This window comes from Monodon monoceros, unplaced genomic scaffold, assembly GCF_005190385.1.
Source record: "Monodon monoceros isolate NGI ecotype Baffin Bay Population unplaced genomic scaffold, NGI_Narwhal_1 Super_Scaffold_21, whole genome shotgun sequence".
In the NCBI taxonomy this organism is placed as follows: domain Eukaryota; kingdom Metazoa; phylum Chordata; class Mammalia; order Artiodactyla; family Monodontidae; genus Monodon; species Monodon monoceros.
The window spans coordinates 88433297-88455791 of NW_021703778.1; the positions used below are offsets into that span (position 1 = coordinate 88433297).

General features: G+C 49.7%; 2 protein-coding genes across 4 annotated transcripts in view; both read left to right on the forward strand.

The window, feature by feature from the left end:
* Positions 1–945, forward strand: part of CATSPER2 (cation channel sperm associated 2) — a 15046-nt gene extending 14101 nt beyond the window's left edge. The window contains exon 13 of the mRNA XM_029237623.1: positions 806–945. Within this exon, the coding sequence (XP_029093456.1) occupies positions 806–837 (32 nt within the window). The 3' untranslated portion in view covers positions 838–945. The remainder of the gene's footprint in view (positions 1–805) is intronic.
* STRC (stereocilin) overlaps positions 1–22327 on the forward strand; it is a 24452-nt gene extending 2125 nt beyond the window's left edge. The window contains exons 2-31 of one of the 3 annotated variants that reach the window (XM_029237600.1): positions 6259–6347; positions 6503–6567; positions 6969–7754; positions 7844–7868; positions 8617–9871; positions 10840–10902; positions 10994–11104; positions 11276–11442; positions 11611–11797; positions 11914–12029; positions 12286–12418; positions 12792–12974; positions 13258–13296; positions 13464–13631; positions 13798–13863; positions 14344–14469; positions 14776–14834; positions 15661–15784; positions 15898–16010; positions 17153–17288; positions 17700–17896; positions 18091–18181; positions 18403–18559; positions 19171–19340; positions 19976–20131; positions 20892–21034; positions 21226–21374; positions 21604–21701; positions 21798–21945; positions 22142–22327. In XM_029237600.1, the coding sequence (XP_029093433.1) occupies positions 6259–6347; positions 6503–6567; positions 6969–7754; positions 7844–7868; positions 8617–9871; positions 10840–10902; positions 10994–11104; positions 11276–11442; positions 11611–11797; positions 11914–12029; positions 12286–12418; positions 12792–12974; positions 13258–13296; positions 13464–13631; positions 13798–13863; positions 14344–14469; positions 14776–14834; positions 15661–15784; positions 15898–16010; positions 17153–17288; positions 17700–17896; positions 18091–18181; positions 18403–18559; positions 19171–19340; positions 19976–20131; positions 20892–21034; positions 21226–21374; positions 21604–21701; positions 21798–21945; positions 22142–22230 (5409 nt within the window). In that variant the 3' untranslated portion in view covers positions 22231–22327. Of the gene's footprint in view, positions 1–6258; positions 6662–6968; positions 7755–7843; positions 7869–8616; positions 9872–10839; positions 10903–10993; positions 11105–11275; positions 11443–11610; positions 11798–11913; positions 12030–12285; positions 12419–12791; positions 12975–13257; positions 13297–13463; positions 13632–13797; positions 13864–14343; positions 14470–14775; positions 14835–15660; positions 15785–15897; positions 16011–17152; positions 17289–17699; positions 17897–18090; positions 18182–18402; positions 18560–19170; positions 19341–19975; positions 20132–20891; positions 21035–21225; positions 21375–21603; positions 21702–21797; positions 21946–22141 lie in introns of those variants that run through there. The other 2 variants (XM_029237603.1, XM_029237602.1) reach the window with 2 other exon arrangements.
* Positions 22328–22495: the final 168 nt, after the last annotated feature.

Here is a 22495-nt window from a genome sequence, read left to right on the forward strand (position 1 = left end):
AGTAAAGTTTGATTTAAGCTGAGAACTACCTGTTCAAAATTATTTTCCCTAAATTTCTCATTTGAGATTTCACCACCTAGAGATTAATTTGGATCAATGAATTTTCCCTCTAAAATTACAAAAGTTAGGGGCAATTTTTTTTTAACAATTTAATGTGGATTAGTGTTATCCTCCTAATACCTAGCTGAAGTCAACCCCAAGTGAAAATATCAATGGGGGAAGAGGAATGTGTGTGTGGTGGGCACAGGAGAGCAATAAGAGGAATTTATAACATTGGAACATGGAATTTAGAGCAGGATGTCAGACAGGCTTTGCCTACTTCGAATATTGCATTGTTATCCTGCTCTTTCCAACTGTCCTCAGCCCTGCCTCCCCATTTGTTCTGGGGAGAACAGGGTGAAAGGGCGGCGAAGGTAGCAAGATGGCTTCCTTAATCCTGATTAATTCATCTGTGGCAAAGAGGACAGACTCATATGGCTTAATTTAGGGTAAAGATTAGTAAAACTTTTTTTTTTTTTTTTTTGCCTCTCCCGTTGCGGAGCACAGGCTCCGGACGCGCAGGCTTAGCGGCCATGGCTCACGGGCCCAGCCACTCTGCGGCATGTGGGATCTTCCCAGACCGGGGCACGAACCTGTGTCCCCTGCATCGGCAGATGGACTCTCAACTACTGCGCCACCAGGGAAGCCCCAAGATTAGTAAAACTTTGAGTGGAAACCTAGAACCCAGAAAAACAGGGTCTTCACCAAACATTTGTATGTTCTGAATATTCTTACCTCTCCAGCTTCACAGTCTGTTTCTTTACAGTGCAGGCACTGATGAATTTTGAAGACAAGTAAAGCTGACAGCGGATGGCTTCGCTATCTTTGGCAAAAATTAATGAAGGGAAGTGTTGGAAATGGAGAATTCAAAGTATAAATGTCTAATAAATCCTGCTGATAATTGTACAGTGGTCTGTCTCTGAGACATAGGGGATACTGAAAGATATAAGATCAGGTGAAAGTTCAGATGCCAGTGAGGCCCATGGTCCTTGGCTTTCTACCCTTTCCACAGCTCCTGAATCTCACTCTTTCTTTGGCTTTGTCACTATAGCCCCACCTTTTCTATAGCATCTACTTCCTGCTAGAGTCCTAATTTCACCTTCTCCCTCACTGGTGGGTACAGGACCCTGGGAGTTGGGGGTAAGGAGACCCCAGGACCTGTGAGTGTAACTAATTGAGAACTGTTGTTTCCCTTGCTACTCTAAGAACATTGCTTCTCCTGGGCACCATTAACTTCAATCAAACATCATTTTCACCTGTTTCTGTGCCAAAAGAGCATCCCTTTATTCCATTTCCTTGCCTTTTCTGAGGGCACTGATTCTGTTCTGTAGGGGACGGGGCAAATCAGTATGTCCCACAGATTTTTTAGAGTCAGTCTATCTCCTGTCAGAGTAGGAACACCTTTTATATAGAACATCACTGAAAGGGGATTATCCAATGTTTTAATGTTTCTAGTTACTGGTGACTTATTATCTAGAGGGCATCATGTTCCATTGTTGGATGACTCAAGTCTTTAGACATGTTTATTATTAAAAATTCTATCACTTATTGAGTGCTTAACATATATGAACATACACATGTATGAAGAATACATGAAACACTGAATGGTGTTCTTTAAAATGGTAAATTTTATGTGAATTAGATCTCAATTTTTAAAATAAAGTAAGAAAAGATTATTTGAAACCAATAACCAACATTATGTTTCAAGGAAAAGCATTTTAGTCATTCCCCATAAAATGTGGGACAAAACAAAAATATTTTAAAAATAAATGTCAATATATAATATTGTATTAAAATCTTATAATAAGAAATAAATACTTGGAAAGAAGAGCTACAAATACTATTTTTAGACACAATTGTATACCTAGAAACCCCAAAGGAATCAAATAGAATTAGAGATAACAAAGAATTTCCATTAAGTACAAATAGAAGAATTGAGGACTGGAGAGAGAAACCTGGGAGGCAGGAACACTTAAGGGATAGGAGGAGGAGGAGCCAGAAAAAAGCCTGAGAGGGAAGAACTGAAGAGACAGGAGGATAATCATTCTAGAGTAATGTCCCTAGAATTTCAAGAAAGGAATGGTCCAGTAAGATCTGGATTGGAGCATCCATTGAACCCAGCAATCAGAATACAATAAATATAATAAAACAGAATAAGGAAGTATTTAATCTTACATGTGCTATCCACAAAGTAAATGCTCATCGAGCAATATCATTGAGTGACTTTGCTCAGTGTGGTCTGAGGACCAGCAGAATTGGCTTCACCTGACTTGTTAGAAGTGCAGAATCTCAGGTCCTTTCCTCAGGGCCTGTTGAATCAGGTGTTACATATGCACATTAAAGTTTCAAAAAGCACTGCTTTATAGCTATGTGATGACTAATCCCTTTCTGCTTTCTATAGTTAACCTTCTCAAATGAATGGCCCGTGCATGCTGCCTCATTCTTTAACTCCTTCCTTAACGAAAATGATCTGGTTTCAATTCTATTGGAATGGAATTTATTCAACAAATTTGAATTTTTCCTATGTTCCTATGTTCCAGACACTCTTATAGGTGTTTGGATATGTCAGTGAATGAACAAGACAGAGATCCCTGCCAGTCCTAACTAGCTCCCCATAAGATCCCCAAGTAATAAATAACTTCCATGAAGACAGTGATTTTACCTCCCTCTGTTTTTTCCCCCAAATTATCTTTCCAGCAGCCCAGAGCCGTGTGATAACATCTGCTCAAAAACAAAACCAAACTTTTTTCTGACTAAATAAAAACATTTTAAGGTCTGAGGATCAAGCCCCACTGGCAATGAATCCATTACTCCTCCAGCTTCCTTTTTTATCCTTGCCCTAACCTAATAACGCTGCTATAACTTTTACCAGTATTCTCAAGTCAAGGAAGAGATTCAGGCTCTATGCCAGGTAAGTATGAAGGTTCCTCAGGAGCATTTTGGAAGTGAAGTTAGGATTTAGATATTGTGATACAATTGAATTTTTTCACATATGGTTTGTATTAAGCTTTTATTTTGGAACATGGTTTCCCCCTTTGATCTTCAATTATCACTCACACTGTCAAATATCAATGGATGGATACATAACTTTTTTTTATGTATGGTGTTTTATGTAAGGTGTTTCTGTTTAAGGACACCTTATTTAATACATATTGTTGATTCATTAGCATTGACCTCTGTCAACAACACTATAACTCATGCTTGAATAAAGTTTATCAAACACACGTTTTCTCTGTAAGGTGCATCACAGCCTTCCTGTGCTTAGGAACACTAGAAAGCACTTCAGCACTAAGCTGGGGGACCATTTTAAACAGTGAAATCACCAACAAAAAGCACTAAAATGCTAAAATTGTGGCACTAAATAGATCATGAAAAAGACACTGATTTACAGTATGAGAAGAAGGTGGAGTATTGCCTTGTTTCCCATCCAAGTACTAACCAGGCCCGACCATGCTTAGCTTCCGAGATGAGATCGGGCACATTCAGGGTGGTATGGCTGTAGAGGAGTATTGCCTTGTTTGAACTCAGCTGGGAATGTACACATCAGGCGACAAATTTTTTACCACTCTGCAGATGTCTGTGAATGATTGTGAAAATGCCATAGGTATTGATTTTGGAGTCACAAATAAATTTTAGTGAGCGGAGGACTCTACAACAGGACTCAAAAATGAGAATTTACTCTAAATGCTGTGTGATAATCTGGAGCTTTAGGCTAGTTGGCCTTATGACGCTGCCATCTCAATGTGTGGTTTCTCGGTTACCTCAACAGGGAAGAGATTGCTGGAGCATCATTCACTAGCTCTTAAATTCTTTTCGTCATTCACTATCCATTAGCCAGAACTAATCACCTGACCCCACCTAACTGCAAGAGATCTGGGGACTGCTTGGATCCTTAGTGAGCAATATATATCTATATTTAAGTTACAAAAGGCAAACCAAAAAGGGAGAAAAACAATTGCACTTTACAAAGGGAGGCCTCTGTTCTAGTCAGACAGAAAGTGCCCTGTGGTTGATTTGGGAGATTGAGGATGCTTCAGATTTCTCAACTCCTTTGGCTCCTTGCAAGTATCTCCATTCCAATTGCCAGATCACAGAGCATTCCAATCACCCCACCAATCTAATCCATTTCACTTTAGCAACACACATGATTACTATCGTGCTCTGGACCCCCCTAATTTCAGTTTGTTGGCTCTGGTTTTCTCTCTTTCCATTTGCTCATCTGAGGATTGGAACTTGTCTTGCTTTTGTTGAAACTTACCATAGTATAAGCAGTAACTTGCTTGTATTGAATAAGGCTGATATCTTTGCTATAAATCCTAAGCACTTCATCCTCAGTTGGCAGATAGCCTGAATCCTTGGCAACCACAGGATTGCTTAACCTGATAGCTCCATCATCATGTGGAGTGCCAAGAATTTCCCCTCCTGGGTTGAGGGAGTCCTCATTGTTCCCCTCTCTGCTTGACTCAGCTACCTCCATACTTGTTCTAAAGGTCTTTCACTCAAGACACTGCTTCTTGGTGACAATTTCTGTATTAATTAGGACTCTTTAGTTTCAAATAAAAGAATTCATATTGAGCTAGTCTAATAATAATAGTAGTCACGTTTAGTGAATGTTTATTCTGTACCAGTGTCTGGCACATAATGGGTGCTTACTCTTTTTGAATGAATGCCAGGCACTGTGCTAAATACTTTAAATGCCTTATCAAATTTAATAGTCATGACAACTCTATACTAGTATTTCTCCTTTTTACAGAAAAGAACACTGTGCCACAGGTTTAGAAACTGCCCAGGACACACTGCTAGTATATGCTGGAGCCAGGACTTGAGCCCAGCCATCTCATTTTTTTGCTATCCTATTAGCAAAAAGGAGAATTTATTATAAGAGGGTTGTTATAGAATCAAGGGCGGAAATTCAAGTGGATTGCAGAATGGGCTGGAGCCAGGAGCTAGAAAGCTGTTGGGAACCCAGGCCGTATTCTTCCTCTGATTCTCCTCTCTGCTTTTCAGACTAGATGTACCTTTGATAAGCAAAGAGAAAATATTGGCAAAGTGATACAATAGATCATTTCACTGGTTCTAACTTTTTGACTCACCTTGGAAAATCCCAGCACTGCCCTCACCTCCTTTGATTGCGTGGGCCAAGGTATTCTATTTCTTTGGGCCTCCATTTCCTCATCTATAAAATGAGAAGTTTTTACAAGAGGATTCTTCAAGTCCTTTCCAGCTCTAAAATTCTATGATCGTGGGCTTCCCTGGTGGCACAGTGGTTGAGAGTCCACCTGCCGATGCAGGGGACACGGGTCCGTGACCCGGTCCGGGAAGATCCCACATGCCGCGGAGCGGCTGGGCCCGTGAGCCATGGCCGCTGAGCCTGCACGTCCGGAGCCTGTGCTCTGCAACAGAAGAGGCCACAACAGTGAGAGGCCCGCGTACCGAAAAAAAAAAAAAAAAAAATTCTAGGATCGTAAATGGACCTTCCAGGACAGAGGCACATTAATAATGGATTTAAACGTATGGGTTTGGGCTTTAGAGAAGGGTTCTAAGGAGAGAAGGACAGAATATGGTTTGAGTGGAGCCTGTGGTGAATTACTGTTTAGAACTGGTGTCAGGTAAAGGCCTTGGGGGCCTTAAACGGAGGGCAGAAAAGACTTCTCACCCTGACCAGATCAGAGAGATGGATCTCTCTGATCTATGAGCAGTTTCTGTGTGTGTGTGTGTGTGTGTGTGTGTGTGTGTGTGTGTATGCATGTGGGGAATAGCCCCCTTGCATAGTTACTTAATCTGGTTTATTTATTTTCTCACCTCAGAATTTTCTAAGGGCTTTCTCCTGGGCCACAGGAAGAGAGCCAGAGGGCAAACCCAAACACTTGAATGGCCTAATGAGCAAGTCACTCCTCTCTGTGTCTATTTTCTTATCCATAAGATGAGAGGTTTGGTCTGTGTGATCTCTGAAATCCTGCCCAACTCTTAACATTTTGTGGCTCTGGGTACTGAATCAAAAGCCCCTCTCTTCCTGAATGCTCCATCCTTAGACCAGACCTTTGTCTTCATTCCTCTTCTCTGTTTACACCTGGCTGCCCAGATCCATGCTCCTGGCCCCCTTTCTTCTTCAATTCCCTCAAATTCTACTTGCTTTTTAGCTCCTTTGGGCCCTCTTTTGTTCTTATATTTCTATTGTTGTTTATTTATTATTTATATATATTTCTTATATTTCTGCAGACCCTCCCAGATTACACTCCTGATCTCCAGAACTGCTCCATCTCTATGTCTGCCTACTCCTATCTGCATCCTGGCTCCTCACTGAAGTTATATCCTTGGGTTCCTCTGAGGGCCCCCTGGGATCCCCTATCATTGGTCCCTCTGACAGGCACACCCTTCTCCAAAGCCAAAGGATCAGGTATTCAGTGGCTCAGGTGACAAACCTGCTGTCAGGTTACGGATATTGTTTCCTGAAAGACCACACTACAGTGTCAGTGGAGACTCAGGCTGCCTGCAGTGCCCTGCCCTCACCTGGCTATCCCACACAAGGTGAGAATAACCAGAACTCACCTCTAGTACCAGCGCTTACCTGGAAACATGGCTCTGAGCCTCTGGGCCCTGGTGCTGCTGCTATCCTGTGGAGGTGAGAGGAACAGTGAGCTGGGCTGGGGATGAAGGGGGTGGTTGCTGGAAAGAGACTTAAGAATGCAGAGATTAACTGGTTCGAGAAAAAATAAAGGGGCAAGGAAGAGGGGTGGAGACTGGAGCTAAGGGAGAAAATGAGGGTTAAGAAATCAGGCCAAGACTTACTGTAGGTTGTTGAAAGGGACTCAGCCCACCATCTTTTTCACCTCATCTTTATATCTAGGCAGGGACTGGGCTCCAGGGCAGGGCTGAATTTGGGTTCCAGGCTTTTCCCCTTCAGTGATCTCTGGTTTCTCTTCTTACAGTGACTCTGGCCCCTACTGGGCCTCAGTCCCTGGACCCTGGTCTCTCCCTCCTGAAGTCTTTGCTCTCCGTTCTGGACCAGGCTCCACAGGGGTCCCTCAGCCGCTCACGGTTCTCTGCATTCCTGGCCAACATTTCTTCTTCCTTTGAGCCTGGGAGAATGGGGGAGGGACCGGTGGGAGAGCCCCCACCTCTCCAGCCCCCTGCCCTCCGGCTCCATGATTTCTTAGTGACGCTGAGAGGCAGCCCAGACTGGGAGCCAATGCTGGGGCTGCTGGGGGATGTGCTGGCACTGCTGGGACATGAGCAGACCCCCCGGGACTTCCTGGGGCACCAGGCAGGTGTGCTGAGTGGACTTGCAGAGGTGCTGCTGGGAGCCTTAGTTCCCGGGGGACCCCCTAGCCCTACCCGGCCCCCATGCACCCGTGATGGGCCCTCTGACTGCGTTCTGGCAGCTGACTGGTTGCCTTCTCTGCTGCTGTTGTTAGAGGGCACACGCTGGCAGGCCCTGGTGCAGATGCAGCCCAGCGTGGACTTTGCCAATGCCACAGGCCTCGATGGGAGGGAGCCAGCCCTCCACCTTTTGCAGGGTCTGTTGGCTTTGCTCACCCCAGTGGGGGAGCTGGGCTCTGAGGAGGCTCTTTGGGGAGGTCTGCTGCGCACAGTGGGGGCCCCCCTCTATGCTACCTTCCAGGAGGGGCTGCTCCGAGTCACTGACTCCCTGCAGGATGAGGTCTTTTCCATTCTGGGGCAACCAGAGCCTGATGTCAATGGGCAGTGCCAGGGAGGTGAGTGCTGCTGGGTCTGGGGCTGGGCTGTGGCAGGGCAAGGAAGGGTGAGACTGGGGTAGTTCTCTTCCTTACTCTTTCCCTCCTAGGCAATCTTCAGCAGCTGCTCTTGTGGTAAGTAACAGGAGAGGAGTTCTGAGGGATTGGGTGTGGGACGTCATCAGCCTCCAGAGTGGAAGAGGAAACTGATGGGAGGGGTGTAGTTTACAGGTTTTTGAGTGTGACTATCGAGGTTGGTGTCCCAGCTCTACCTCTTCCTAGCCATGTGACCTTGGGCAGGTTATAGCCTCATTCTATGCCTCAGTTTCCCCACTTGGGAAATATGGATAATATTAACTACCTCAGAGTTTTTGCAAGGGATTAAATGAGTTGATACTGTATGTGTAAACCACTTAGAACTGTGCCTTGCACATGGTGCTTGATAAATGTTAACTAATAAAGATGGGGTATGGAAAGAAAGGACGGGATTGCTTCCTCCACCCCTTACTGTTTCAGTACAACAGTGCCAGAGCACAGGTGGACATATTCAGTTGCTGGGCAGATTTCCTGATCTGAGGCCAACCAAGGGTTGTGTTTAAGCTGCCTAAAAGCGTATGCAGAAAGGAGAAAGAAGGGGGCCGGGTGGACAGAAGGGACTCCAACTGCTCCTACGTGATTTTTGTGCCTTGGCGGGACAGATCTCTCTCCCCTTTCCCCCCATTCCAACATTTAAACCGGTAACACCAGTATTCCCAGCGACCTCACTTTTGGAAAAGCCTGTGCTTGCCACCCTCCCTGCAGGGCTCTGGGCCGGGGCCAGAAGTCTCAACCTGAGAACATGTAAACTGATCAGATGTTCACCTGCTCCTCCCTCTGCATCCAGGGGCATCCGGCACAATCTCTCCTGGGATGTGCGGGCATTGGGCTTTCTGTCTGGATCGCCACCTCCACCCCCCGCGCTCCTCCAATGCCTGAGCACAGCTGTGCCTCTGCCCAGGACTTCCCAGCCCTCAGCCCACATCAGCCCTCGCCAGCGGCGGGCCATCTCTGTGGAGGCCCTCTGCGAGAACTCCGCAGGCCCAGCACCGCCCTACAGCATTTCCAACTTCACCCTCTACGTGATCTGCCAGCACATTAAGCCTGTCTCCCCGCAGCCCCCTCCCAGCACTGCTGCCATCTGTCAGACAGCTGTGTGGTATGCAGTCTCATGGGCACCAGGTGCCCAAGGCTGGCTCCAGGCCTGCCACGACCAGTTTCCCGAAGAGTTCCTGGAGGCAATCTGTAGCGACCTCCCCTTTTCCACCCTGTCGTTTCCCAACCGCCGCTTGGTAAAGCGGCTCTGTGCGGGCCTGCTCCCACCCCCTACCAGCTGCCCTGAAGGCCTGCCCCCTGTCCCCGTCACCCCAGAGATCTTCTGGGGCTGCTTCTTGGAGAACGAGACTCTGTGGGCTGAGCGGCTGTGTAGGGAGGCGAGTCTGCAGGCTGTGCCCCCCAGCAACCAGGCTTGGGTTCAGCATGTGTGCCAGGGCCCCACCCCGGATGTCACGGCCGCCCCACCCTGCCACATTGGACCATGTGGGGAACGCTGCCCAGATGGGGGCAGCTTCCTGATGATGGTCTGTGCCAATGACACCATGTACGAGGCCCTGGTGCCCTCCTGGCCTTGGCTAGCAGGCCAGTGCAGGATAAGTCGTGGGGGCAATGATACTTGCTTCTTGGAGGGGTTACTGGGCCCTCTTCTGCCCTCTCAGCCCCCACTGGGACCGTCCCCACTTTGCCTGGCCCCAGGCCCCTTCCTGCTTGGCATGCTGTCCCAGCTGCCACGCTGTCAGTCCTCCGTGCCGGCCCCTGCGCACCCCACACGCCTACACTATCTCCTGCGCCTGCTGACCTTCCTCCTGGGTCCAGGGGCCGGAGGGAAGGAGGCCCAGGGGATGCTGGGTCAGGCCCTGATGCTCTCCAGTCTCCCAGACAACTGCTCCTTCTGGGATGCCTTCCGCCCTGAGGGCCGGCGCAGTGTGCTGCGGACAGTCGGGGAGTACCTGGAACAGGAGGAGCAGCCGACCCCCCTGGACTTTGACCCCACTGCCAGCTCCAGCTCTGGTGTAAGCAAGATGGAGCTGCTGGCCTGCTTCAGCGTGAGTGATCTGCCAAGGTGAAAGCTCCTGGAACAGAGGGAAGGGCCTCCATGGGAATTCTCTACTATATTACTGAGAGGCAGGAGTGTAGTGCAGCGGTTAAGCCCACAGCTCTGGAGTCATACAGGCTTGGGTTTACATCTTAGTTCTGTGATCAACCCTGAACAAGTTTTTAACCTCTCTGAGCAATATTTTTGTCATCTGCAAACGAATGGGGAGAATAATGGTGCCACTCTTTTTAGGGTGGCTGTAAGGATTACATCAGATAACACATGCTGTGGCCTCAGCACTAGTATATGATATAAAAACAATATATAATAAATGTTATCTCATTATTCTTCCTGACTTTTTGATTTTCCCCCTTTCTGCTCCGGAAAGGAAAGGGATCAAGTTAGAGGGCTCTAATTCTGTCCCTAGAGAGTGAGAATTGGAAACTGGCAAAATATAGGAAGATAAGGCAGAAATGAGAAAAATTCAGGGTGATTGCAAATCAGAAGAGTTGGGTTTCAGGTTCAACTATGCCACAAGTGTGGTTTTAGGCGAGTAATTTAATTTGGTTTTCCTGGGCTTCAGTTTCTTCTCTGTAGAGTGAAGGGGCTGGAATATGTGAATACCTTAGTTCATTCATTGAGTTCCGCTTACTTGTAAGGCACTTTGCTAGGTTCTGTAGGGAATATAGAGATTCCTTACTCCAGGTTAGGGCCCACTTTCTCGAGTCCTGGGACCAGTGAAATGTAATAATTTGGTTCATATCTACAAGTATTTACTGAGCCAACTATGGCCTTGGCATGGGAAAGGCTATAGCAGACGTGGTCCCTGACCTAAAGGAGTGTAACATCTGAGCAGACACACATACTAGCTTCGGATGAAGGACAAGCATTCTAGCAAGTGGAGTTGGAGTGCCTGGGGAAGCCGCAGGAGGGACAGAGGAGACAGCTCTCTTGGCATCTTGTCTGTCTCCCCTCCAGCCTGTGCTGTGGGATCTGCTCCAGAGGGAGAAGAGTGTTTGGGCCCTCCAGATTCTAGTGCAGGTAACAGATGCGGGGGGGGGGGGGGCAGTAGGCGGGTGGCCTGAGGTCCCTGCCCAGTGAGGCCATAACCACCATGACCTCCTACTCCCAGGCATACCTGCACATGCCGCCAGAAAATCTCCAGCAGCTGGTGCTTTCAGCGGAGAGCGAGGCTGCTCAGGGCTTCCTGACGCTCATGCACCGTTCCTGGGCCCAGATGCAGGTGGGCATGGAGGGAGACGGGAACGAGGGTGGCGGGGGAAATCTAGGAATCAAGAGCACCTGGAACCAGGTAGGCAATGGGCTCACTCTAGCAGAAGGAGGAACTCAGCAGGGGAGATGGCCAGAAGAGTGGGCATCCCCAGAGCCGGCATTCATTCCTGTGCCCCCACAGGTGCCACCATCTGAGGAGCAGGCCCTGGGTCGTTTGACAGCCTTGCTGCTCCAGCGGTACCCGCGCCTCACCTCCCAGCTCTTCATCGATCTCTCACCGCTCATCCCCTTCTTGGCCGTCTCCGACCTGATGCGCTTCCCACCATCCCTGTTGGCCAATGACAGTGTGTAAGGACCTTGTACCACTCCTCCTGACCCTGTCAGGGTCAGGCCAATCCCCCCCACCTAGAGCAGCCCCTTCGATTAAAACTGGGGAGTCTCCTTCCTGTCCATGACAGCAGGTCTGCACAGAGCCAGGGAACAGGGCCAAGGGCTAAGACCCATTACTCTCCCCAGCCTGGCTGCCATCCGGAATTACAGCCCTGAAATGAGGCCTGAACAGAAGGAGGCTCTGGCACGGCGACTGCTGGCTCCTGAGCTGTTTGGGGAAGTGCCCGCCTGGCCCCAGGAGCTGCTATGGGCAGCGCTGCCCCTGCTCCCCCACCTGCCTCTGGAGAACTTTCTGCAACTCAGCCCTCATCAGGTATGTGGATGATCCTTTATTTGACTAGGCTGTTTTCTGATAGGTGGGATGGGAGTCAGTGGCATGTCTCCTAGTCCCACAGTGACCCCAACACAAGCTGACCTTCCCCATCTCAGATCCAGGCCCTGGAGGATAGCTGGCCAGCGGCAGGTCTTGGGCCAGGACACGCCCGACATGTGCTGCGCAGCCTGGTGAACCAGAGTGTCCAGGATGGAGAGGAGCAGGTGCGCAGGTGAGTGGTTGTGGGACCGGTGATCACGGCCAGAGCCGGGGAGAGGCAGGTACAGCTGCCATGATGGGTTGGGGTCCTAGAAAGGAAGGGGCAAGAGAGTAGGCAGTGGCCCCTGGCGGTGTAGGGCTCCAGGAGAGAGGCCTGTCTCTGGCATCCATATTTCCTAGTTTAGCGGTCGGAGTGCTTGCTCCATGTACCCACATGGTCCCTGCCTTAGTACCAGCCTCAGTGAAGGCCAGCTTCGTGCCCTCTTCAGGCTGGGGCCCCTCGCCTGTTTCCTGAGCCCTGAGGAGCTGCAGAGCCTGGTACCCTTGAACGATCCAATGGGGCCGGTAGAACAGGGGCTGCTGGAATGTGCGGCCAACGGGACCCTCAGCCCACAAGGACGGGTGAGCCCCTCGGCACAGGCCTACAAGACTCCAGGCTTCCCGTGGGGGGTGGTCTGTGTGGAGGATGTGCCCAGTCATCTCAACCAAGCTTGAGCACAGTTGGTGCCAGCCCTTGCCCCACCTTGGCTACCTTCATTCCTTACTTCCTTACTCCATGGCCATTCTTATCTGTTACCACCCCTTCGGGACCCTGCTCCATCTGGTCTATGACATCTCGAACATATCCTTTGATGTCTTGAACCCAATCTGCTCCTCTCCCATCCCTGGTTCCAAGCCATTATCCAGGCCCTGGGAAATCCAGATGTGGGATTAGAGAGGAGGCTTAAGGTTCACCTGTCTTTTCTCTCCAGTCCCAGACCTTCTTTGGTTACAGGTAGCATATGAACTTCTGGGGGTGTTGCGCTCATCTGGAGGAACTGTGCTGAGCCCCCAGGAGCTTCGAGTTTGGACCCCTCTCTTCCCTCAGCTGGGCCTCCGCTTCCTGCAGGAGCTGTCAGAGCCCCAGCTTAGAGCCATGCTTCCTGCGCTGCAAGGAACCAGTGTCACACCTGCCCAGGTGGGCCTATCTCACTCCCTGGCTTCCATCTGCCACCCACGGAACCTCAGTCAAGAGAATTACATTCAAGGATACCATTGGGCCCCCTGAAGACTCCTTTTCCTCTGTCCCAAGGAGGACTCCCTCAACCCCCTTCCTCAGATGAAGAAGAGCCCAGAGCCAGGCTGGTCACTGGTGTGGTAGAGAGGGAGCTGGAAGTTTTGGAGGGCGGGCCCTAGGGACCTGCTTGGGACCTGGCTGCCAGGACCTGAGAGCTGTTGTTTCCTGTCCCATCCTCCCTTAGGCTGTCCTACTGCTTGGACGGCTCCTCCCTAGGCGTGACGTGAGTAGCAGCAACTTCTCAACATCCCCCAGAGCTCTCTGTCCACCCCCCTTTCCCTGGCTCCCTCTCAGCTCCCCTCATACCTGCCGCCTTTCTGTACTGTGATTGTCCTCTTCCCTACCACCTGGCCCAGCTTCTTCAGGCCTCTTGTCTCTCTTGCTCCCCAGCTGTCCCTGGAGGAACTCTGCTCCTTGCACCCTCTGCTTCCAGGCCTCAGCTCCCAGACATTCCAGGCCATCCCTAGGCGAGTTCTGGTTGGGGCCTGTTCCTGCCTGGCCCCTGAACTGTCACGCCTCTCAGCCTGCCAGACCGCAGCACTGCTGCAGACCTTTCGGGTATGAGAGCAGCGGGGAGGATGGCCAATCAGGGATGAGGGCTCTGGTTGGGAGGAGGGCATCTTCCCTGTGCCAAGGGAAGGCCCCTCAAACCTCATCACTTTTACACACACACACACACACACACACACACACACACATATACACGCATCTAATTCTCACGCAGGTGAAAGATGGAGTTAAAAACATGGGTGCAACAGGGGCCAGTGCAGCTGTGTGTATCCCTGGTCAGGTACGTGTGGTTTCTCCCGACTGAGCTCCTCTCCACATCCCAGGGCTGTTTCATATGGCTGGTGCTGCCCCACATTCTCTCCCTGCAGTGGCCCCGAGAGTCCAAGCTAGCTCTGTGCCCACCAAGACATTCGTAGCTCTCCCCAGAGCCAGTTGCAGGACAGCATGACATCCTAGAATGTCAAAGCCCCAAGGGTCTGAGACATCTTCCAGGCCAGTCATCCTGTTTTCAGATAAAGGGACCAAGGCTCTGAGAAACTGAGGGAGTTTAGTCCCTCAGGTGCCTAATCAACAGTGACACTTGACCACAACCGTCTTTTATGTGAGGGCTCTTGGGTGTGCCCTGTTAGAGTGGCACATGCCATTCCACCCTTCTCCTAGTTTGGGTCCCTTCCTGCCCCCATGGTTCCCCTACTTCTTTGAGGCCTGAGTCCAGACCCTTTCACCTGTCACTACACTGCTACACCCACCCCACCGGCAGCCTATCCCCACCACCTGGCCAGACTGCCTGCTGCCTCTGCTCCCACTAAAGCTGCTACAGCTGGACTCTGCTGCTCTTCTGGCTAACCGAAGGCATTACCGGGAGCTGCCCTGGTCTGAGCAGCAGGTAATTCTTCCCACTACCCCAGAACTCCCTTCTCTCACTGTTTTCCACCTCCCTCACCCATCCCTCAGACATACGGCACATTATCCTTAGCATCCCTTATGATGTGACCTGCTTTGCTCTTTCTTTTTCCCTCCTCCCTATTGCCTCGTTTCTGTCTCTCTCTCTGTCTGTCTCAGCAGTGGGCATTTGGGGGAGTAGGAGGCTGGTGGGACCCACAGGGTGGAGAGGCAGCAGTGGGTCCAAGGCATCATAGGTCCTTGGGCAATATCTCTGCTGGGAAGTGGCTCCTCTTTCTTTCTCCTGTAGGCACAGTTTCTCTGGAAGAAGATGCAGGTGGCCACCAACCTGACCCTCAGGGATCTGCAGTGAGTAACTTGTGTTGAGCTGTGAGTTTAATTCAACTAACATTTTCTGAGTGCTTACCATGTGCCAGGCACCACGTGATATGTGGAGGAGTGGGGGTGTGAGGATCAATGATGCATAGCCTCAGCCTGGGGGTCTTCTTCTGGCTCCTCCTCCCCTGACCCTCCTGCCCTTCCATAGCACAGTATCTATCCTGATTGGGTTCAGGTCCTAGCCCCATCACCTGTTTGTGATCTTGGGCAAGTCATTTAGCCTCTCTAAGCTTCAATTTTTCCTTCTGTAGAATAAGAATTAAAATGGTACCTTCCTACTACCACAGCATTGTAAATCAACTATACTCCAATAAAAATTTTAAAAATAAATAAATAAAATGGTACCTTCCTATAGGTTGTGAAGATTAAATGAGATAAGGCATAAAAGATACTTAATACAGTGTCGGGCCCAGTGTAAGCTTCTGGTAGACATTTGCTAATTAATCCTTCAGAGCCACTGACCAAGCAGGAATAAACAGGAGTTAAGTATCACCTTACTTCCACCCACAGTAAAAGAACCATGGGCTTCTGAAGACGTGGCTCTAGTCTCACTTTACCACATTTCTAGTAGAATGATGCTGGGAATGTCACTTGATCTCTGTAAATCTTTATTTTCTTCTCTGATAAACAGTGATGATGTTGTGGGAAGCCAGTGAGAATATCTATGGAAAGATATTTCTCAAACTGTAAATTACCGTAAATGAACATCTGTACTTGTGTTGAGAATGTTGATATCAAGGAGCAGACAGGCTGTGGCACGTGTTGAATGAGCATCTACCCACGCACACATCTACAGGGCTCTGGGTACTCTGGCAGGGGGCATGTCCTGTGAGTTTCTGCAGCAGATCAACTCGATGGCAGACTTCCTTGAAGTGGTACACATGATCTATCAACTGTCCACTGGGGTTCGAGGGAGCCTGGTGAGAGGGGTGCTTGCGCATTAGTGGGAGCAGGGAGGCGGGGACGCTGGGTATAGAACCCAGCCTCTATGCTCAGCTCTGTCCTAAACCTGCTTCCCTACCCTGTCCTACAGAGGACCTGTATCTGGGCAGAGCTACAGAGGAGGATGACAATGCCAGAGCCAGAGCTGGCAACCCTGGGGCCAGAACTGAGTGGGCTGGACACCAAGCTACTCCTGGACTTACCGTAAGGCTACAATTGGAGATACTGGATTCTCAGAAGGCTCAACCTAGGGTAGAAGATCTGCCCTTAGGAAATACCTTAGAGGTGGTGTTTTTCTGTCTGGTGGTTCCCTGACATCAGTTACGGCCTAAATCGGAGGATTCTTTTCAAAGTTGTGCTAGGGGAACTTTCCTGGTGGTCCAGTGGGTAAGACTGCATGCTCCCAATGCAGGGGTCCCAGGTTCGATCCCTGGTAGGGGAACTAGATCCCGCATGCATGCCGCAAGTAAGAGTTCGCATGCTGCAACTAAGAAGTCCGCATACCGCAACTGAGTCCACATGCAGCAACAAAGATACCGCATGCCACAACTAAAGATCCCACATGCCGCAACGAAGATCCCGCGTGCTGCATCTAAGACCTGGTGCAGCCTAAATAAGTAAATATTTTTTTAAAAACGAAAAACAAAGTTGCTCTAGGTATTGACTGGCTCCCCAAACAAGGCCCCAGCGTGGGACACCTGAGCGTGGCAACATTGTGATGTGAGCTGCCAAGCAATATATATATATATATATATATATATATATATATATATATATATATATATATATATATATTTAATATTTATTCGGCTGCGTTGGGTCCTAGTTGCAACACATGGGATCTTCATTTGCTGCGTGTGGGGCAGCATGTATGAGAAAATACCTCTCTTACCCCCAGGTTTTGCCATAGGATCAAATGAGATAACGCCTAAAAGAACTTTGTCAATTGTATAGTGCTATACGAACGAGAGGGGACCTTCTCACAATAAGTAGAGGAAGGGTCGTACTGTGGAAAACAGGAACTGAGATTAAGACCCCACCATTTGATCTCTTTGAACCTCAGTGTTTAATAAAATGGGGGAGGGGACTTAGTGATACTTAATGTTTGGGGCTTTTGATTCCATTAGATGAGGTAGGATTGTTTGTTACTTCTCAAGAAGACTGGAAATATGTCACTCCCTTTGTTCTCTCCCTGCAAGCACTGTGGTGGGAACTGGATCTGGGGCTTCCTTTCCAGGGCCACAGGGTTTGGTCTAGTGTTACCTCTTGTCTGAGCAATGTGGCATTCTGTGGTCCCTTCTCAACTTGGCTCAATTCTGAGTCCCCCCACTGTCAAACTGCTATAGGATCCGGTTGATGGACAGACTGTCCAGTGAATCCATTATGTTGGTGGTGGAGCTGGTACGAGGCACTCCAGAGCAGCTGCTGGAACTGACCCCACTCCACCGGGCAGCCCTGGCAGAAAGGGCACTAGAAAACTTGGTAAGAGTCCACACCATCAGACTCAGAACTGTAGCCTGGGCCATTCTTACCACTCAGACAATGCTCTCTGTCTTCTAGGCCCAGACCTGAACTTTTGCTGCCAAACAGGTTTTTGTCTACAAGGCCTTAGCCCCTAGATCTACCTCTGTGTTCTATTCCTTGATAGTCTGCTTCATGTTTCTTGTCCATATCCCTTGGAGTATAAGAATTCCTTGGATTCCACCTCCCCATCTTCCTGCCTGCTCCTATTTGGGCTCATTGTTTAGAAAAGTGAACAATGACAATGAACTTCATAGGGTCTTGGGTTGGGAGCTGGAGGGAGGCAAGGTCAAAGGTCTTGGTGTCTTTATCAAAGAGACTGGTCCTTTGAGACAGCAGTGCATTGTCCCAAGGCCTGATGCCCCTCTCCAGGCTCCAAAGGAGACAACAGTGTCAAGGGAAGTGCTGGAGACATTGGGTCCCTTGGTTGGATTCCTGGGGATAGAGAGCACACGACGGATCCCCCTACAGATCCTGCTGGCCCATCTCAGTCAGCTGCAGGGCATCTGCCTAGGAGAGCCATTTGCCACAGAGCTGGGATGGCTGCTGTTGCAGGAGCCTGTTCTTGGGTATGGACCTCCGGGAACTTCAGATTCTAACTCATTCTTCACCCACCCTCTCAACCACCCTTATCAGTGGCAGCCCATTCAATATGCTTGAGGTCCTTGGAGCCCTGAGTCCCCAGTCCCAGCATGTCTTTCCTCTTCCTTCTCCTCACAGTTCACTCAGCATCCCAATCCCTGATCTTCTTTCTGTCCCTCAGGAAACCAGAGTTATGGAGCCAGGATGAAGTCGAGCAAGCAGGACGCCTAGTATTCACTCTGTCTCCCGAGGCTATTTCCTTGATCCCCAGGGTGAGGTGAAGGAACAAGGGAGGGAGTAAGAGCAGAGAGGGGACTGGGGAGCTGGTTCCAGGGAGCTAAGACCAAGGAAGTTGAGGGCAAAGGGTGTGAAGCCCAAATTTAGCGGGGGGGGCGGGGACTGCTAACAAGAGACAGGACTTTGAAATTACAGCTGTAGCAGCTGGCCCTGACCTGCCCGGCTCTGCCCACCCTCCTTCTACCTTCTCACCCAGGAGGCCTTGGGCCCAGAGACCCTGGAGCGGCTCCTAGAAAAGCAGCAGAGCTGGGAGCAGAGCAGAGCTGGACATCTGTGTGCAGGGCCACAGCTCACTGCCAAGAAAGCAGCCCTGGTAGCTGGGTTTGTGCGGCCCACCGTAGAGGATCTCCCAGGTGAAACTCCCCATATGCCCATACATGTAGCATGGCGTACAGGAAAGAGTATCCAACAATGCAGTCAGACTTGTGCCCTTTAAGCAGATTTGTATAACTTCTCTCTAGGCTGGGGTTTTCTAATGTATAAAGCACAGAGGTGTGAGGGATGATCTTCAAGGTCTCTTCTAGTTCTAGGGTTCTATAGCTCTGGGAATTTATAACTCATTATATTTTTAGCCCAGGACTCCCCTTTCCCTGCTCGCTTATCCCTGTTAACAGCTAACTCAGCTCTAGGCTTGATTAAGCATGGAGCTCTCTCCTGGGAAGACGCTTAGGATGGAGGAAGGTGACACTATGGGGATAGGGACCTGGGTTCCAATCTAGATCTGCCATTCAGTCCTTGAGCAACCCCGTCGGTCTTCCATCTATACAATGAGGGACTTGTCCTCTCCAGTCACTTGTTCTAATATCGAGTCCTATAAATCTCACACTGTAGTAATCCCTTGAGCCATGCTGCCCATATTGCCCTGTCCTTCAAAGGTTGGGGGGGCGGTCATTCCATCTATAGCTATCTCTCTGGGCATACTTTAGTACTACGCTGACACCCTGGCCCTGCCTTCCCCCTTTAGAACCTGTGCCAAATTGTGCAGATATACGGGGAACATTCCCATCAGCCTGGTCTGCAACCCAGATCGCAGAGATGGAGCTTTTAGACTTTGAAGACTGCCTAGCACTGTTTGCAGGAGACCCAGGACTTGGGCCTGAGGAACTACGGGCAGCGATGGGCAAAGCAAAACAAGTTAGTGATGGGAGAGTCCAGTTGGGGTTAGAGGTGGAATAACATGAGGAAGCCAGTTGGGTGTGATATGGAACACAAGGGAATGGATAGCTGGGTGAGGGGTGGGGGACATAGGAGATAAAAGAATTAGAGGGTTTGGATCCTGAGTAGGAAGTCAGAGGGGATGAATACTGAGGGAAGGAAGCTAGTGAAATGGGTAGAGGGACTAGAGAAGTGGTTACCAAACTATAGTGTGTATCAAAGTCATCTAGGGAGCAGGTTTTTTAAATGCTTATTCGAGGATCTCATGCTAGACTCACCGAAGAAGAATCTCTGAGGATGGGGTCTGGGCATCTGCATCTTAACAGTCACTGCCTGCCCCCAAACCCCAAGTCTGGTGCACGTAAGAGTTTAGAACTCATGGACTAGAGTCTGCTATTCTTCACTACTGAGACTCTAGAGTCTTTTAATAACACCTTAGTCAGAGGAACCTTAATCCAGTCCTCTCATTTTACAGTTGAAGAAACTAAAGACCCAGAGAAGGCAAGTGATTTGTCCAGAGTTACACAGCTAAGGTCATAGGCAAAACTAAGACCCAGCATTCTGACTCTTAATCCAGTGCTTTTTCCATTCACACTCTTCCTCTCTTTCTCTAGTTGTGGGGTCCCCCTGGGGGATTCCGTCCTGAGCAGATCCTGCAGCTGGGTCGGCTCTTAATAGGTCTAGGAGAGAGGGAACTACAGGAGCTGAGGCTGGTTGACTGGGGTGTGCTGAGCACCCTGGGGCAGATAGATGGCTGGAGCTCCATCCAGGTAACATCTTCTCTCCTCTCTACCACCTTCCAAACACCCATCCCACAGATACAGGCCTCTAGGGCATCTAAAGCCCAAGGAATTTCTTTCCTGTGATCCTGCCTGGCCATTCTTTCTATCTTTTCCTAATACCCCATACTAGTAGCCTTAGGAACTCTGTGATTTATTCACTCTGAGGCCCTGGACACATAATACTTCCTTCTGCCTCCTTTCCCTTTGGCTTCTTTTTTTCCATCCTTCTCTTTTTTGGATCCTCAACCTTTCCCATGGCCATTGGATCTTCAGGTCTTTTTATTTTTAAATAAATTTATTTATTTAATTTATTTATTTTTGGCTGCGTTGGGTCTTCATTGCTGTGCGTGGGCTTTCTCTGGCTGCGGCAAGCGGGAGCTACTCTTGGTTGCATTGCATGGGTTTCTCATTGCGGTGGCTTCTCTTGCTGCGGAGCACGCGGGCTTCAGTAGTTTTGGCTTGAGGGCTCAGTAGTTGTGGCACGTGGGCTTTAGAGCACAGGCTCAGTGGTTGTGGCGCACGGGCTTAGTTGCTCCGCGGCATGTTGGATCTTCCTGGTCCAGGGCTCAAACCCGTGTCCCCTGCATTGGCAGGCGGATTCTTAACCACTGCGCCACCAGGGAAGCCCAGATCTTCAGGTCTTAATAATAAAAAATCCAGTAGCACTTGTCCCTTCCCTAAGCAGTTGCCCATCCATGACTTCCCCATGACTTCTCTCCTTATCCTGTGGCCTCCACCCCCACCTCAGCTCCGGGTTGTGGTCTCCAGTTTCCTGAAGCAGAGTGGTCGGCACGTGAGCCACCTGGACTTCCTCCACCTGACTGCACTGGGTTACACGCTCTGTGGACTTCGGCCAGAGGAGCTGCAGTATATCAGCAGTTGGGAGTTTAGGTCACCTGTGGAGGAGGGTGTGGGTGGTGGTGCTGAGGGAAATGTGGGCTCACTGGGGAGGGAAGAATCATGCAGGAGTGGTCCCATGGAGGAAGGGATCTCACCTGAAGCCATTTCTACCATCAACTCATGACCATGGACCCTTATCACCATGGCTGAATCCTTCTCCCTTCCTTCCCACTCTTCCACAGCCAAGCAGCTCTCTTCCTGGGCAACCTGCATCTCCCGTGTTCTGAGGAGCAACTGGAGGTTCTGGCCCAGCTCCTTGTGCTGCCTGGTGGCTTTGGCCCAGTCAGTAACTGGGGGCCTGAGATCTTCACCGAAATTGGTACAATAGCAGGTAGGGAGACTGGGCCACTGCTGCTGCTGGTTGTCAGGGGTTGGTTTCCATACCATGGATGGACTGGTTGGAGGACTGCTCTGGAGTTCTTAAGGTGGGAGTCTGAGAAGGCATTTAGGTAAGAGGTTGGAGATGTGTTGGGGAAGGTCTATGGTAGGATACCTTGGGATTATCTGGAGAAGGCCAGTATAAGATAACATTTGCATGCCCATCCCACTTGCTTCAACAGCTGGAATCCCAGACCTGGCTCTTTCAGCACTGCTGCGAGGACAGATCCAGGGCCTTACCCCTCTGGCCATTTCTGTCATCCCTCCTCCGAAATTTGCTGTAAGTATTGATGGAGTGGGGTCTGGGGTGACCACAAGAGAGCCAGGGCCCAACAAGGGCTACAGTGGATGTCCTGATTCTTGCTTCCACCCCTAGGTGGTGTTCAGCCCCACCCAGCTATCTAGTCTCACCAGTGTTCAGGCTGTGGCTGTCACTCCTGAGCAAATGGCCTTTCTGAGTCCTGAGCAGCGACGAGCAGTTGCATGGGCCCAGTATGAGGGGAAGGAGACCCCAGAACAGCAGGGTGAGTTCCCAACTGCACAGCTTGACCCACCAAGCCCTGACCCAGAATCTGAACCCTAACTTGGTACTGGTTGGCTCACAGAACCCTTCAGGGAGGTCCTGGAGTGAAGGGATCTACAGGCAGATAGTTTCCCCAGTATCAATGGCTCCTGTGGAGCAGAGCTGTGATATTCTTTCCATTCTCTGTCTCATTATAGGTCGAAGCACAGCCTGGGGCCTCCAGGACTGGTCACAACCCTCCTGGGCCCTGGCATTGACCATCTACTTTCTTGGCAACCTGCTATGAGCCTGTCTCTGCAGTTAAAGAGAGAGATTGTTGGGAAAGACATTTTAAGTAATAATGAATAAAGTGCAAATGGAAGTGCAATCTAATTATCCTCAGGAAGCTGATAAGGAATATGGGTAAAGTGCTAATGCTTTCCACCCACCCGAGAATCAGTGTTCCTGGCATGCCATATCTGGAGTCTCTTTCCATCACAAATAATCCCACTGCCTTTTTTTTCTTCTGGAGGCTAGTTCCTCCTCATCCCACCATTAGAAATAACACAACT